Below are 17,549 nucleotides of genomic sequence, written 5' to 3' on the forward strand. Positions count from 1 at the left end.
CTTCCCTTCAGCACTCCCAACCCCCCTTCTACACCGCTGCCAACGCGCATTATGGTGTTCACGGCCTTAATCCCGAGCGTGCGGCCACGCTGATGAAGCCGAGGGGCCTAGATGGCAGCGAGGAGCTGTGAGGCTGTGTCGACTGCGTTAGCGGGGAGGGCTCGGGTATCCGGGGTCACAGTCGGGGATGGGAGCCCCGTTTCTGCCGCAGGCGGGGTGAGCTTTGGCAAAGGCCTAATCTCCGTGCCGCCGTTTCCCTGTCCACAGACGAGAGGCCGGGCCCAGGGGCCCCGATGCACCCTTTGAGTTCCACGCTCCCAAGAAAAGTGTCTTTTCTAAGTACCGCTGTCGGCCCCTTCTTACTGAGACCCGACCGTCAGTCAGCCTAGTGGCAGTGGCCCCACAGGAGCCCTTGGAGGCTCAGCCGGTGCTCTCACCTCCAGGGTTGGAGCTCCTGGTCTGAGACGGTCCAGGCTTGGGAGCCGCGGGGGCCTCTGGACCTGACCTTGGAGGTCTGTGGTCCGAGTACAGAGTCTTTTCCAGGCCTCTCCTCTGGTTTAGAGGAGATCCGTGTGTCCTGAATTTGTCCTTCCCTGTGGCAGGAATTCACTAGACTAGTCTGGTCACATCTTCCATTCTGTGTCCTGAGTCCACCTGGAAGGCCTGAGTTCATGTTCGTTCACTCGTTCAACAGCGTTTATTGGGCTTCTGAGCGCCAGGCCCTGTGCTGGGCACTGCGTAAATGAGCATTTCTCCCCGGTCTCCAGGCATCAGGCTCACGGAGTCCCTGGCCATGGCCCCTGCATCCGCCGTTTCCGGGCTTTACTTCTCCAACTTGAAGTCCAAATATTTTGCCGTGGGGAAGATTTGCAAGGATCAGGTAAGCTGGCCGTTTCGTTGTCCGTGACTTCCCAAGATGCCTGTCTCGTTTTAAGTGGAACTGTGGAGCCTATTTTATTTCATATCTGAATGAGAATAAAGCGAGAGGGAAAGGGTGAAATTTATCTCAGTTAAGCTGTTCATTTGATTTTAACCCATCACCCCAGTTCTAGCTCCCCCATTCATACACAGACCACACACACACACACGCGCGCGCGCACACACACACGCACACACTCATCCCACCCCCAGCCAGTTTCTGAGTATCAGGCAGTTCCTACATGTTGTCTTCCTGCCCGGAGAATAGGCAGCTTAACTCAGTGGTTTGCTGTTAAGACGAGAAATGGAAGGCACTTAATGTTTCTGGGCAAATCCTGTGGAAACTTCAGTTCAAAAAGTCTTATCGCTTTGGTCTGATAAGCTGCTTTCAATCTTTTGCAGATTGAGGATTATGCTCTGAGGAAGAACATGTCTGTGGCCGAGGTGGAGAAATGGCTTGGACCCATTTTGGGATATGATACAGACTAATTTTTTGTTTTTCACCTTTCCTGTACTCGATGATCTTCAGGGAAACGTAGTCCGGAGTGCCTTAAAGGTCACAGCGACGGCAGCAGCACACAGGCCCGTCTGCATCTGGGTGACGCTTGCGCTGCTTCGACTGTGGACGGCTGGCGGGACCTCGTGGAGGAGCAGAGACTTTGTCCTCCACGAGGCCCTCGATAGTGGCCCTGTCCCTGGTCCCTGGAGCTGGGACAAGCTGGAGATAGAGGTCTTTTGCATTTCAAAGCAAGTCGTCTTGCTTTTTCATTTTTACCTTCAATCTAGGAGGCCACTTGTTCTTTTCTTCTCTTAGAAAAAAGCCCAGAACTCAGTCGAACAGAGCACGTGACCCCGTGGCAAAGTGCCGCTGTGAGAAATGGGGCATCCTAATCCAGGCGGGGGCAGCAGTAGACTCCGACCGGGAGGGGAAGCTGAGCTCTGCTCCCTTTCCGAAGACCTCATTTCCCACAGCCTCGTTTACATGGCTGCAGAAGGCCGCCTCTCGCTCCCGGCTTGTCAGACACTCGGGCTGTTGCTCTGATGTGGCCAAGCACGGCAGGTTCTCCGAGCATTTTGCCACCTCGTAATTCCGCATTTCCTAGCGCTGAGGGGAAGATGGAGGTGGCGCGAGAGAGTGGCCTGTCAAGGGCAGTTCGCGTCCGTGGTCGTTTTCCAGACCAGAGCGGGCTCTCAGTGAGCAGCTTGATTCCGCTCGGTGCTGGCTTTTCCGCGCCGCCCCGAGCCCAGACTCACAGCGTTTGGAACTAGCACACTCACTCGTTCTCCGCCATTTCCAGGGGAATGGCTAAGAACGTTGGCTTCGGAGGCGACACACCTGGCTTCAGATTCCAGCTTTGCCACCTACTCGCCGTACGACTAAGGTGGATCACTTAAGCACTCCCATTCTGTTTTCTCATCTGGAAAATGGGGCCAGCGACACAGGTTACCGTCGCGTGGGCGTGGGGTCAGTGAGATGCATGGAAGGCAGGTAACGGGGCCGGGCACGCAGCACGTGCTTAGTAAACTGTCGCTCTGTACAGGTCTGTGGGTCACCCCGTGGGCTCGGCAGACAGGAGACACTCGGGGGGGAGGGAGAGCTTGGGAGAGGTGAGAAGACTCGGGAAAGCCTGTGGTGATGACCCCAGTGCCTGAGAACCCTGATTAACACTCACTGGGACAGAGAGGCTGCCTCCTGTGTCACATGCACCTATCATGGTACAAGCTGGCCTTGCCCCACAGCAGTTACCCCAGACGTACGTTTGGGCACTTTGGAGGTCAAAGGGGAGCGCACGTAGGCGATGGTGATGCTGCATGCCTGTGGTACAATCGTGTCTGTAGAGTGACACGCCTTTTCAGGCTCGGCGTGCCCTTGAACCCTGTGCTCTCCTTAGGAACGTAGAATTTGTGCTGGATTGAGAGCGAGGCTCGGTTTCCCGAGACCCTTATTTTCTGCTCCATAGCAGGTCTGTTACTCTATGCTTTGGTACATTTTCCTGTGAGGAAGAATAACCTTCGAATATAGTCACGCGCTGCGTAGCGACACTTTTGTCAACGACAGACCCGTGAGATCATAACGGGGCTGAAAATTCCTGCCGCTTAGTGGTGTGGTAGCCACTACGATGTCATAGCTTTGGCTTAGTTGAATTATTTCAATAAATTCAAAATATTAAGTAAAAAACATTTTGTAACCTGATGTGATTGACTTTTTTAATTCTGTTGAAATGAGCACAGCAGGACATTTGAAGAATTTCAGTGAAAAACATGTGAGTCTTAAAAGTGCTTGGTTATTTTCTAAATACAACTCCTTTCAGAAAAGGCAGCAATTAGCTCTGAGACGTATTTCAGTGGCTCATCTTACGTAAAGCCTTCCGTCCACTTACGTTGCTGTAGGTGAGTGCAAACCGCCGTCTTAAAGCTGGAGGAAGCTGGGGGTGGGCAGTCCAGGGGAGAGCTGGTCCTCAGCAGAGCCAGGCTGGCTCCTGGGCTGCAGAACCCCCTCAGCCTCCACTGTGCCTTCCATCAGTTAAACCTTGAGTAAAGTTACTGATGACTGTCAGTGAGTGGACATCCGCCTCAGAAAGACCGAACTGGTGAGTTAGATGATGGAAGGAGGTGGGCACATCCGCAGATAAATTGTTGAGTCCACCTCAGTCCACCTTGGCATAGGGATGTTTGGCTACAGTTTTCTTCTGTAATTAGAAGAATGGCCAATAAACTGAAAATAAGTTAAAAACCTAATCATGCTTCACACTTGCGCAGATCAGCAGAGACCAGAGAAAGGCCATGAAACTGTTCCATTTGCTGCAATTGACCATCATTGGGAAAACGGACAAAAACAGTCAACTGGAGACAGAGGCAGGGGGCCTGTTCCGTTTGCGAAGGTGCTCGAGGGAGATCAAGTGCAAGAGCGAATGCCAGAGCCAGAAAGTTAGAGATTCAGCCAGGCGCAGAGAACCAACTCAAACATTTGTTGAATGGGTGAAATCGCATTAGAAGATGGAACAGGACACCATCTAGGAAGTGAGCTAAGTCAGAGAGAGACATATCACTTATATGTGACTCTAAACAGCTGGAGTTATAGGAACAGTGCAATGATGGTTTCCAGGGGCTGGGGCAGGGGGTGGGGAGTTGGGGAGATGTTTAAGGGCACAAGCTTACAACCAGTAGATAAATAAGTTCTGGAGATCTTAGAACGTACGGCACAGTGTACTATAAACTCGAGGTTGCTAAGAGACTAAACCTTAACTATTCTCAAGACAAAAAAGAAAAGATAAATATGTGACTGATAGAGATGTTAGCTGATGCTACAGAGTAATCCTTTTGCAACGTAAATGTATCAAACCAACGCTTTAAACTTATACAGTGTTGTATGTCAATATCAGTTAAAAACACTCTCCTTCCAGAAAAAAAAAAAACACACAACACAGCAAGGGCTGCCTGGAGCTGTTTGGGGCAAAGCCAGAGGTGCTGGCACCCGCCCAGTGCCAGGAAACAGCTGAGCAGAAGCAAATCTGTCCCATCTTCTGTAGCCTTCCCAAAGCTGCAGTTCAGGGACCCGACATTCACCGTGATGAGTCGGGAGTATGCCGTGTGCCTGCCGCCCCTCCGCACCATCGAAGACTCATGAAAATTCAGGACACTTGCCTTGAAGGCTGGCCACCCAGGTATAAGTGTGGTCCTCCTCCTTTAACCAGAATACAGGTTAAGGTAAATTTTTCCTCCTTTATGTCAGATAACAGTATTTCCTGCTGCTCTCGCCACGTGGCAGAGGAGCCAAGCCCGACGTGTTTAACTAGAGAGAGGGTGCTGCAGTGAGCAGGGCTCGTCGGGGCGAACCCGCAGGGAGATGCTGGAGCAGCGTGGTCACAGATTGCGGGCAGCGTCGTGACGAGGATGTCAGCACAGCCCCCGGGGGCTGGAGGGGCTGCTGCACACAGCGTGAGTCACTCGGTGCCCGTGGCTTTGAAGGGGGAGGAAAATGCTAATTCTGGATGGTTCCTGCCAGGTGCGCAGGGGTATCTGACTTAAGGAAGCGGAGTATTTGTTGGGTTTTATTAAGTGAAAAGCCAGGCTTGGTTTGGGATGCCACCTTTGAATTTTTACTCAGCGCGTAGGGTTGGAGGGGCTGCGGAAAGTTCTGGGTGGTGGGGAGTGAGAATTTTACAGATATTTGTTTTCATATTCTTGGGGTGGGGGCAGAGGAAGGGGTAGGAAAGAGTAACGGAGTCATGACTTGCCTAAAATGGGGAGAGGGAAGGACTTCGCCCAGAGATTTTCCTGCCCACCCTTGGGGAAGCCTGCCTCTGTAGGGAACACGACGTGGGTGCTCGTTCCAGGGGGACGGTGTGCTGTGTCCATCGCTTCTGTGTTACGAATACAGACCGGTTTTCGTATTCCTTTCATGAAACTCTGGACAACTATTATTCTGTGGGTCTGGTTGGCACCTTGCCATCAGGGCCCCGCTAAGATTTGTAGCAATAGGGAAGACCATGGACATCTGTTCGTTTAAACTTATCTTCCTGTGAGCTCAAACAGCACTCGGGGTGTTGGGGAGAGGAAATCGTAGCTGAGCAGATTACCCCCGCTTTTGCCTCGGTGGCCGTCCCCAAGGGGAGAAACATTTGCTGTGATATGGCGTTTGTGCGTTCGCTCATGGATTCTCATTCAGTCGTTCATTTACATGTTCCTTCAGACCCCTCGGGCCCCTTCCCGCGCCCAGGTAGGAGAGGCTGGGCAGGGGGCGGCAGTGGAGTCACGTTCCCGGGCCTTCTGGGGGGTGACGCTGTCTTAAATCTGTCTTAAATTCCTTCCCGTGGGTTTAAAGGCAGAGGAGGCATCTCCTGGTCTCCCCTGAACTGTTCTGAGGAACATGTCCCACCCACGCTTTTGCCGGCCGGTCCCAAGACCGTGCTGCCGCTTCGCCCTTGGCGCCCGTGGGGACTTCGCCGGCGACCTTGGCTTCGTCTCTTCTTGCTGACCGGGTCGTAACACACGCTGTGTGAGCCGCTGCCAGCACCGCTGGTGACATGCCCGGCGACAGGACTCGTCCTGGACGGCCGTCCTAGTCTGCGCGGGAATCAGCAGGCAGGCTGGGTGTGCGCGCGCGCGTGTGTGTGCGCGCATGCTTGTGTGCATGTGTGTGTGTGCACGCACGTGCATGAGTGTACATGTGTGCGCGTGAGTGCGTGTACGTGTGTGCGTGTGTGCGTGCGCGTGTGTGTGCACATGCGCCAGCAGCACTGCATCGGGGGCGCGGCGGCAGCCAGCGCAGTGTGGAGCGCGCGGCTTCACGCACCAGACCCCCAGGTTGCTTCCCTGCGGAAGGCAGAGTCGCTCGCCCCTAAACAGGCTGCTCCTGGACGTTCATTGTGCAACGGGCCGGCCTGACCGCTCTGAGTCACAGCTCCCTTCTTTGTCGTCCTGTTTTCCTCTTCTAAAAATTTGCTTTCTGAGCCTCGGAACACCAAGGGGTTGGCGATTTCACGGTAACGAAGTTTAAAAAGCCCTCACTTTAAAGCACTGTTTTCTTTCCGTCAGAGGGTGTTTGCGATGCGCGGGCTCGGTGGAGGAACCCCGGCTTGGGCCCGAGCCCGTCTGCCCTCCAAGGCCGGCAGCCGCCAGGTCCCGGCCGGGAGTGCCCGTCAGTCTGTGCCCGTCAGTCTGTGCCCGTCAGTCTGTGTCCGTCAGTCTGTGTGCCTCGGCCCGTCCTCCGTCACCTCTGCGTTTCATTTTCAAGGGAACGTGTTGCTTTGTGACTCTTTTCCATCTTGGGAGATGGATACGTGTCATCTCCCAAAGTAGATCGCTAAGATACTTAAAAAGGCAGCCACCACCTCCTCTCTTTCCCTTCTCCGTGTGTTCCGGAGCTTTAAGGATTGAGGAGAGCACGTGACAGGTCACGTGACAGGCTCGGGTCGCACCTGTCTCTGCAGGGGCCGTTGTGAGCAGCGCTGCTGGGAACACGGTGTGTACACATCTCTTCCCGTCTCCGCTCTCATCTCTGGGGTAAATGCCCCGCAGTGGAGTTGCCGAACCACAGGAAAGTTCTGTGTTTAATCTCTGGGTGACTCTGTGTTTAATTGAATTAGTGCCGTGGAGAACTGCGTACGATTTTCCCCAGCGGCCGCAGCCGCACCCGCCGTGCATGAAGGCCCCGGTTTCGCCACATCCTGACCGAGATTTTTTTATTTTCTGTTTTTTAAAAATTCGTATTTATTTTTATTTTTTAGAATAGCTATCCTAATGGCTGTGAGTGGTATCTCACTGTGGTTTATATGTACCAAAGTCTCCAAAGATTTTTTTGAAAGCCTGTATATCAATCTATTCTAAACATGTACTATAATTTATATAACAATTCCTCTTTGTGCAACATGAGGCTATTTCTAAGTTTTCATCGTTGTAGATTACAAAAAAGCATAACTGAGTGTAAGTGAACACTAAGTCTTTCTCAGATCTCTGAGAATGTTCGAAGAATGAATTACTCAAAGGAGCATCACAGTAAAAATGATGGGCGTGTTTCACCAAGTTGCTTTCGAAAGAGCGTTCTGCTCAGCAGACTCTGAGAGGGCTGAGTAGCACATTTTTTAAAACCTATGTTTTCAGGTGTGGTGTTTCTCCAGAATATAGATGAGAATACCTGTGAACACGAAGAACCGTAGTAGCAGAATTCACTTGCTCTTTGGAAGCAAATGGCTCATTTTTAATGTTGGAACGTTGATTTTAAAGATGACTACACCTCAGCTTCCCTTAGATTCTCAAGAGACAGAATTTCCTTAGGGAAAGAAAGGCAGATGGCTGGAAGGATGAAATAATTTGCAAGCAACTCATAAGACCTGAGCTCTGGTCTGGCTCAGCCACTACCGAGCCATGTGACTTCAGCAAGTCATTCGAAAGCTGTGGGCTTTGGGTGATTTGGCTACGTATGAGTTGGCTTCGGTCCTTGAATTTTCTCACGTATTATATAATTATGGATTTTGAGCTCATGTCTGGTTGCGTTTTATCTGCTGGAATCCTCTAGGTTGAGTTAAAAGTGTGTCCTTCTAGACAGTTCTTTCTTTGAGGCATACCAGTGGTATCATCAGCTGTGGTGTTTCTGTGTGTGTGTGCAACTCTTTCAATGCAGGCTTCCCCAGACGACAAGGTAGCAAAATGTGAACTTACAAACCCAGGAGAGAAAAGGTCCGTGGTTGGAACTGTCAGAATAGTGTCGATTTTAAAGACAATAAGACTCAAAGCACAGGAGACCAGAAAGCCACCTCATCGCATCTCTTTGCCAAGGGGTGGATGTTACTCTTCGTTTGCACTTTTGCTGGGGTTCTCAGCCTTTCAGGGTCCTGACTCCATCTTCCTGCTTTGGGTCCAAGGCTTTGTTTCCTGTCCTCGCATGACTGTTAAAATGATCGCCCCTTGCCTGTCAGATCCAGCAGGATTCATTGGGGAATCTGAACTTGGGCTTTTTGGTCTCCTTTCTGCTTTTCCCCCAGGATTTCCCTTTCTTTCTTGCATGTTCACTTACACACTCACAAAGACGTTTATTATCACTTGTCCATTGTTTCCAGGTGGGAGGGTCATCAGTTCATCTAATCTGCCACATTTCCAGAAATGAAGGTCAGCCCTATAAATTCTGTGATTCTATGGGTGTTACTTACTTTTCTCCCACTTAGCTCATTTGGATATGTATCTCATTTCATCTTCATAAATGAGGTGTTTTGGGTCCATGTTGCGTTGGAACCATCCTGACTCAGTTCTCTTGGGAGCATCCTAATGAGAAAACGCAACGTGAACTAAAAAAAGCTGAATGCTAAGGGCTGTATCTTATGGTGAGGTAAGTACGTTCTTGGAAAAACCAAAGCTGGTGCCTTTTAGCCTAAAGGCCCGCCTACCTCGGCCAGGGGCTGAGCAGTGTGCAGGGGCTGAGCCTGGTACAGAGTGTGGCCATCCTCCCTCAGACATTTCAGCCTGTGCTGAAGTGACAGACCATCAGGCCCACTTTTATGCCGTGCTAGGCAAGTACGTCTGCTATATTGTGAAGGGACAGACTCAGCCAGCAACGCCCTGTGTCAGCAAAGTCACGTCCGTGCGGAACTACCCTCTCTGTGCCTGGCACCGGGCAGGTCTGCTTGTCCTGGGACCGGATGTACACTTGGGTTTTCTAGCCCTTGGTTCAGTTTATATGATCCCGCTGTCTCACTTCTGGGCACATATCCGAAGGAAATGACATCATTATCTCAGAGATATGTGCACCCTCATGTACAGCGAAGCATTATTCACAATGGCAAATGTATAGAACAAGTGTCCATTGACAGATGAACGGATAAAGGAATATTACTCAGCCATAAAAGGAAAGAAATCCTGCCACTTGTGACAACATGGCCTACAAAAATGAACAGTGGTTTTCAAGATACATGCACAGAACAAGAGGAATAACCCGTCACGCGTAGGCAGGGTCCTCGGTGAAGCCTGACCTGTTAAGCCTCTCAACCACATTTCTGTTCCTGTAGAGCAGGAGCAGATCCCAGAAAGTGATTTTTCCTCTTTTGTAGAAACTTCTAAAATGGTAACTCATCAAACCTGCCTCAGAGGCAACTTTTCACCTCTCGGTCAACGTGACCAACATTGCGCGCCCATCAGCTGGGCGGGGAGTGACACTGGAAAATCCCGCTGGGCCACTAGCTACCGATTCTCTGCTCAGTCTGACGCTGGAGGGCGAGGGCAGCGGTGAGGCCAGAGCCGCGAACCTGGCCACCTGCCCACGGCTGGCCGAGGTAGGCAGGACTTTAGGCTAAAAGGCACCAGCTTTGGTTTTTCCAAGAACATACTTACCTCACCATAATCAGAATTTGATCCCCGCCGGAGGTCTCCTCTTCCTCAGCTCACCTTAGGATTTTCAGAAAAACCCAGAGAACAATGTACAATAAAACAATTGCTTTTAGCACGGCCGTTTGTATGATTGGGACTTTTGAGGGGGCGAAGTTTGTAATTTTTTTAAGAAGAAAAAGATTGGCATTTAATAGCGTGAAGGAGCTTGTAGAAAGGGCTTAATTTACTTTGGAGGTTAAATTCTTTTCAGGTGCTTTAGCAGTATCATTCATATTAAGATAATGATGTGCTAATTACAGTTTAATTGTTTCCCCTCATTCCGAAGGTTCAGGTTGCAGGTCCTCTCATTAGCCGCACCGCCCACGTGGGTGGGGAGGAAGTAGGTGTTGTCTTGGAGTCAGTCAGCTGCACTTCCCTTGACACAAACAGAGGTCTCCTGGCAGCTCCTAGACCACCGCCCCCCTCTCCCCCATCAGCCCAACCCCCACCCTCCGGCACCACAGGTGGTCGACGCCCTGAGCTTTCCCAACTTAGCTCCTCCAAAGCTTTCCCTGACCAGTTAATTACCTTAAGAGGGGTCAGGTAAACAAACTGTGCTTTACTGCGGAGGGCACCTGTAACTTCCTGTGACATTTCTGTTCCTATTAGACTCTAACTTCTGATCAATACTTTTTTATTGAATAAATTAATGTGTGATCGATGAAAGCTATAAATGACTGCTACTGTTTTGCTTATTTCAAAGTAATTAAAATTTAATAAACTAGATTGTGAGCTCCTGTTGGACAAAGAGTAGGTCTTATTTAAGTCGCATCCCTGAGGATGACACAATGTCTGGCACAAATGGTTGCTTAATAAATAATAATAAAATTTCTTAACCTCAAAAGAACAAACTCTAATGGAAGAATTCTGACCTGGACGAGAGCGGAGTTGGATGAGTGTTTCTCTAGTTGCCCCTCAGAGTCACGTGTCTCCCCTGGGACCCCAAAATGGGGAGACGTCGTGTGAGTAAATCCCTTTGACTCGGGCCCGGCAGGGCCACAGCAACCCACCGCCTGACAGTAGTGAGTTGGCTGCCACTTGACGTGTCCAAAGACAGCCAGGAAGTGTCCAAGTCCCTGGCTCAGAGTCCACTGAGGATCGCGTGAGCGCCAAGGTTCTGCGGCCCGTGCCCTTGTTCGCTCTGTCGTTCGCAGCCACAAGAGTGAACCGTCATCCTGACGAGGCTCGGGGTGAGCAAAAAAGCAGCGCGAGCTTGTCCAGCGCCCAGCGGGGCGTGCTGGCCGCATCCGGCTGCCACGCTTGGGCAGACGTCAGCGCGCCTCTTAGTCGGTGCCCGCCGGACCCTGAAAGCGGAAGGGGCCACGTAGCGAAAGTCACATAACAAGCCTCCAGCACAGTGTGTCCCTGAAAGTCCTTTTGGTACCTTCGTTCTGATGATCCATCTTTCCTGTCTCAGAAATTGTGAACAAACAATAAGGTAAACAATGGGCAAGAAACATTTCAAAACCCGTCCTCCCGCTGGAGGCTGTCGTTTGCCTGAGTGCTGTGCATTTTCCTGAGCTGACTGAAAGAGGGAGAAAGAACGTCAGGCCCCGCACAGGCCAACCTGAGCCCCGGGAGGGCGCCATCGGCCTGCAGACCGTCCAGCTGCTTCGCGCTGTTGCTTTAGAAAACCCGGTGTTCGTCTTCATTCCCAAGTTAAAGGTTCATTTTGGAAGCGGAAGGAAACTTCACAACTCACTGTGGCTGCTGTCTGCTCTTGACACGGACATGGTGGAGCAAAGAGAGATAGGGATGGGGTGAGGGGGGATCAGCAGCCTGTCTCGTGAGCGAGGAGGTGGGCTCAGACCTTCTGTCCCCTCAGCTCCCCGACTTCCTCCCGGGCCTGGGACTTGAGCATCTGCGGGAGGTTTCGGGGAGGGAGCGTGCGCAGGGAATAAGTGTTCCCGCTAACGACTTTTCCAGCTCTAACATTTTGATTTCCTCAGAGAGAGGAAATTTGCGTAAGCGACTGCGAAGACACGGGAAGGCAGCAGGCGGGGTGGCCGCCACCCCCGCGCAGAGGACGGGGAGCCGTTAGCCGGTGAAGGCAGACTCTCACGGAGGTGCGTGAGCGCTGTGGGTTTGTGGGAGCAGGGAGGGGGATGGAGTGGCCGTAACCGCCACAGCTCAGCTGCTCAGTGACACCCGGTGTGAGGACCTCTGTGCTCAGGCCCCGTCCTTGCCCCTCTGTCCCTCGTTCCCACATCTACTTGCTCAGTAAACACAGTCGCCTCTCCCTGTGAATATGTCAAACCCAAGTCCTCCCACCCCTCTGCGTCCCGGGCTGGTCTCCCCTCGGGCCTCTGCGTCCCCTCTGCCCTGCCGCCTGCCCCCTGCATGGCCCTCACGCCAGACTTTTACATCATCTCGCTCCCAGCTCAGACCCTGAGGGCTATGAGGGCAGAGTCTGTCCCGGCCTCTGTCCTTGGCCCGTAGATGACCATCTTCACGTTCACACGGCGGGCTCCCTGTTTAGCTATTTCCTAAGGTCCCTGTTTATAAGGACACTCTTGGCTAGGACTCCCCCCCTGACCCCCCGTGACCTCACTTTAACCTGTCCACCTCTGCAGAGATGTTACCGCCAAATAAGGTCACGGTCTGAAGTTCTGGGGTTTGGGACTTTGACATACAGGTCTTAGGGAGACACAGTTTTTCACTCCTAACGGTCGTATTCTGCTCCTACTGGAGAGGTTCGCACCGCCACACAGCTGTTGTGGGCCGCGGGCCGACTTCGCTGGACGGCTGTGACTCCACCCACCTGGGCTCTGCAGTCCACATGGCAGCGGAGGGAAGGGTTTACTCCGTTGGGGCTGTAGCCCGGCTGGGAGCCTGTGGCCTTAGTACCTGATCCTTACACATGAGAAGCGGGGTGTCTCTGCACCCTTTTTGTGACAGTTTCAATCTTTCCCTAAACATCTCTTTCTCTCAGTTTGTTTCTGCCCCCTAGAAAATAGATCCTCTGAGACCAACTAGGAAGGAGGCCATGCAATTAGAAAGGTAAAAATCAACTATTACTAGGTTTTAAAATGTTGTCCCATTACAATAAATTGATGGGTGAAGGCAGTAGCCTTGGAAAGAAAGCTCTCCCATTTGCTAAGCTGATCTTTAATTAAATATTTATCGACACCCATGGATCTTGGTTTGCAGTAACATTAATTGAGAATCCGGTGTTTAGGTTGGGGAGAGACGAAATCAGAAACTGTGATCTAGAGAAGGCATTGATTCAGGAGCTAAAGAGGTAAGCTCAGCTTGAGAAAAAATGCTAAAAGTGAGTACAGACTAGAGACGAGGTGGCTGGAAGTCTGTTCCCATCATTTTCTCCTCGGCCTCCCCCTACCCCCAATCTTTCTGCTCTTTCTTTATTTTCCCCTCTGTGGAGTCTGCCTTCAGGTCCTAGAACTGAGGATGGGATGACAGAGTTGAGTTCAAGGGCTTCTTGGTACTGACGCAGACAGCGAACTAAAATGTGCATCGCTTTTCGTTCCCATTTCTGTTTTAAAAGTAATACAGCCCTGTCTTGGGCCACATAACAGATGTGTCTCCTGACTGCCTCGCCGTGTATCACAGATCTTTCCCATGTGACACCATCATCGTTTTCAGCGTTTGCGTGGCGTCACGACATTTCATTTCACCGTGTTCTTCGTGGCGTAATTTGATAGCGTCTAGGTTTGCGGTTTAACAACAGGAACAATTATCTTTGCTCTCTTTCCTGCTGAATCGGTTGCTTAGGGCATGCTCCTTGCACTGGGGTTCCGGGGTCCGTGGTCGTAAACACCCCATGGCTGCTTTTGATATGCATTTATATCATTTATGTAACTGGAAAATGAACTCTGAATTTTCCAAACACACTGCCACACACACACACACACACACACACACACACACACACAACTATCACATTTCCCACTTCAGGTTAATTCAGACCTCGCTTTTGCAAAAAATAAAGTGGGGACATCGTGGTTCAGTCAGCAGATATTTTGCTCCTCTGGGTAAGGCTCCATATCAGGTGTTGCAAGGGCTGCCAAGGGGACGAGGACACGGTTCTGGGGTCCCCTAAAGGGAGCCCAGTTGTGGCAGGTTGCAGTATAAAACCATTGGATAACTGGTGGTTTGGCCTTTTGTTCCTGAAGAGGTCGCGATCGCACAGGCTGGGAGGCTGCACAGCGGAGCAGCACGCGGGGTGCCCGGGGCAGCTGCAGCTAGCTCGGGGAGCCACAGACGCCTGTCACCGTGGGACTCGACAGTACTGGGCCTGAGTCCAGGCTCCGAGGGTGACCTCGAGCACGGCACACGTCTTCTCTGAGACTCTGGTTCCTCGTCTGTGAAATGGAGACAGCGTCTCTTTCAAACACTGTTGTCAGGATGAAACGCCGGGACCAAATAATCCTGTACAAATGCCAGCCGTTCGCGACAGACCACCCTCCTCCTCCTTTGTCTCTGTCTCCTCCTTCCAGCCCAATCCGACACCCTTCCCGTGTGCTCGGCCACCTTACGATTCTTCAGGAATCCAGACCCTCCCTCCTGGGAAGAGCCCATTTCCTATTTCTGCTCCAAACCTCAACTAGTTGGCAAAGAGCAGAGCACTGTATAAACTAATTTGCATTAAGGAGGGGTATTAGTCTGCTCAGACTTTCCTAATAAAATACCACGGGTTTAGCAGCTTAAACAACAGAAATTAATTTTCTTAGCTGTCTGGAGGCTGGAAGTCCCAGATCAAGGTGGCAGCAGGGTTGGCCTCTGAAGCCTCTCTCCGTGGCTCACAGATGCCTCATCACAGCATCTTTTCCCTGCGTGAGTAACCTTGGCGTCTCCTCGTGTGTCCAAACTTCCTCTTCCTGTAAGGACACCGGTCGGAAGGGAGTAGGGCCAGCACAGGTGACCCGATCTCACCTTAATCACCCCTCTAAAGGCCCATTCGCTGTTGTCGCATCCTGAGGTTCTGGAGGTTAGAGCTTTAACGTGAATTTTGGGAGACACAATTCAGCCCATAACAAAGAGTTCGTGGAAAGTGATCTCCTTCCCAAATTCGTGGCCTCGTAAAGAGGATGCTGAGGAGAGAAAGCTGTAAAGATGACTAAGTGAAGGTTGGCGATTTTAGCATCTCATGACCAGTTGGGTGTGGGGGGAGTTTTGGCTGGGGATCTTCCTGGCCCCCTTCACAGACCAGCACGTAGGCAGCCACCTGCTCTGCCATGAACACGGCTGGCACTGGGCAGACAGGCTGCATTTCGTTTTCTTCTGGATTCCAAAGGAATAAGCCAGTCTCACGCCCCTACCCCCCACGCCTCTGAGGAACACACACCAGGATTTTTTAAGTAGTTTCTCGAATGGCAGCTGTTTCAGCTCTGCCTGGAGGATTTAGCCGGCAGCCTTGCCAACTGTTGAGTACCTCGGGGAGAGGCACTGTGGCTCCGAGGAGCGAGAACTTCGAAGCATTGACCAGGTCGGGCACAGTCAGGAAGCCAGCTGCGGTGAGCTGAAGAGAGAAGTCACTCGCTGCGTTTTTGTGGGGAAGAAAGAAAGAATGTTTTTTTTTTTTTGCTTTCTGTAGAAAGAACAGAGTTCCTGCCTGGGGTGGTTCAGAGCTGGCACTGCAAGGAGGAGGAGTTCTTGGCGGGAACAGAGGGCTGTGCCCTGCAGGTATCTGCTGCCTTGGGGGAGGGTGTCGGGAACTCCACCTGTCCCCTGAAGAGACTGGACTTCCTCAGACAAGATCAGTAACTCAACCTGCTGTGCCTGGAAAGGACAGAAACCTTTCATCATCCCTTTGCTCCTAGAAAGTGTGTGTGTGTGTGTGTGTGCGCGTGTGTGCCTGCCTGCGTGCCTGTGCAGATATTTTAACTGTAAGCATTCGAATTCAGAAATCTGCTGGAGCATTTAGAAACAGTAATTGACAAATGCAAAATAACTTTATCTTTCTTATCAGAGGGGCACTCTTAGCCTTTGCTACTCTGAGAGGAATGCCCTCGCATACTTATACACACATACGTGCAACTAATTTTGTGCATTAAGAAAATAAATGAAATGTTTTGCTCCAACCTCTGTGCTGGGTCACGGAAAATGATGCTCAACGCCATCCAGACCCTCACAATAAGGACCACTTTCTTCCTGGTTTTTACACAGCCTGGGGAAGCTGCTCACTGCTGATGGAGGCCACGAGAACCGTGTCGGTGGAGTGGTGCAAGGCCCCGGGAGGCCAGGCTTCCCCTGAGGACTTGGCTGTAGCCTCTCTCCTGAGAAGCATTCACTGCTGCTGAAGCCTCAGCTGTCTGGAACACAGGAAACAGGCATCGCCCCAGGAGATGCAGAGATGACCCGAGGGGACAGCGGACTCTGCTGCCCAGATGAAAGCGAGCAGAGGTCTCCTGGTGCCCGCCTGAAATGGGAGGTAAAGGGCCAGTAGGGGACCGAGAGGCCGATGGCAGGGACGTCTGTCTGGATAGGCTGTGATCTCCTGTGGTCACAGGTCACCCCAGCGTGCTCATCGTTCTCACGGATCAGCCGGAAGCTCTGCCTCTCGTGATCGTCCAGGACCCGGGCTGGTGGAGGCGGCCTTGGCTCTGAGGCAAAGGGACAAGAACAGATGTTACATTCACACCGAGGACAGGGTCTCAGATCTTCCACACAAATTCCACACAACAGACGACTGTTGCGTGTGACCACCAAGGCAAGACGCTCGCTCACACCTGACTTCCAGAGGCGAGGAAGCGCCACCGGCCGTGCTGGGGGCTTGGGCAGGGGGGGTTGGGGGGGGGGGGGGAGCCAGACATCTCGCTGGGTGGGCCGGAGGCTGGGGCGGGAGTGCCGACCAGCGCCACGCACAGCAGAGGAGCCGGGCGGCCTTCGGGTGGGGACACCGCATAGACGCGGGTTGGGGGTAGCATGCCCGCTTCCCACCTCCAGCTCCTGCGGGCAGCGAGCCTTACTCCCGTGCGGGGCTGCGCTGCCCTAAGAATTGTGAAAAGTTCTAACATAGTCGAACCGTGTCCCAGATGGAAAAGAGCGTGGACAGGGCACAGGTGCCGCTCGGGGAGATGTCCCGTGGCTGCCGGGCATCGCCGGCGCGCGGGAGCTGCTGGGCCCCAGGAGGACGGCCCGCAGCCTGGGCGCTGCCCTCTGCCCTTTCTCCCCCTCCTCCCTTTCCTTCCATCGCCCGCCGCTTTCATGCCGTGCAGCGCCCCCCAAAGTCCCCACCGCATCCGGCTGTCTGCCTGCCCCCTGGGCACGTAACCGGCCCCCCGAGGATCTCGGCCTGGGAGGGAATGGCAGCGTGTCGGCGAGTGAGTGGCACGCCTGGCACGCTCGCTCCAGCGACGGCCTGCTCGCCCAGGGGCATTCGTCTGCCCTCGATGAAGAGTAGGCGCTAATTCGGAGCAGAACTTCTCGTTATTTCTCTAGAGGAAACGCCAGGAACTGGAATACGTGTTCTCAGCACAAACGCGATGAGTAACTCCGTCCCTCCCTCGCCACCTGGGATGGCCTGACACCTCGGCGCTCAGGGGCAGCGGTCATGGCTCCTGGGAGAGGCTTTCACGGGGACGTAGGGACTGCACGTTCAAAATGGAATTGCGTTGTGTTCCGTTCTCAGGAGCTTGGAAGCCGTGACCCCGAAGTCCTGTGCGTGGATCGAGGACCTTGCCCCCGATTCCCGAGGTTTGGGTCTACCCCTGAAGCCGGCGCCGGGCGCACGTGCGGATGTGCAGCAGCAGCAGCCACACCTGGCGGGCCCACCGCCCCGGGCTCCTGCCGCGCCCCAGGGAGGCCTAGAC

At 52.6% G+C, this 17,549-nt stretch overlaps 1 protein-coding gene across 1 annotated transcript in view; it reads left to right on the plus strand.

The window, feature by feature from the left end:
* The window catches only part of MTR (5-methyltetrahydrofolate-homocysteine methyltransferase), a 103,812-nt gene extending 100,700 nt beyond the window's left edge, over window positions 1-3,112 (plus strand). The window contains exons 30-33 of the mRNA XM_023520822.1: window positions 12-127; window positions 268-457; window positions 743-880; window positions 1,321-3,112. Of these exons, the coding sequence (XP_023376590.1) occupies window positions 12-127; window positions 268-457; window positions 743-880; window positions 1,321-1,407 (531 nt within the window). The 3' untranslated portion in view covers window positions 1,408-3,112. The remainder of the gene's footprint in view (window positions 1-11; window positions 128-267; window positions 458-742; window positions 881-1,320) is intronic.
* The last annotated feature ends 14,437 nt before the right edge of the window (window positions 3,113-17,549 follow it).

The sequence above is a fragment of the Pteropus vampyrus genome, unplaced genomic scaffold (assembly GCF_000151845.1).
Source record: "Pteropus vampyrus isolate Shadow unplaced genomic scaffold, Pvam_2.0 Scaffold279, whole genome shotgun sequence".
Lineage (NCBI taxonomy): Eukaryota > Metazoa > Chordata > Mammalia > Chiroptera > Pteropodidae > Pteropus > Pteropus vampyrus.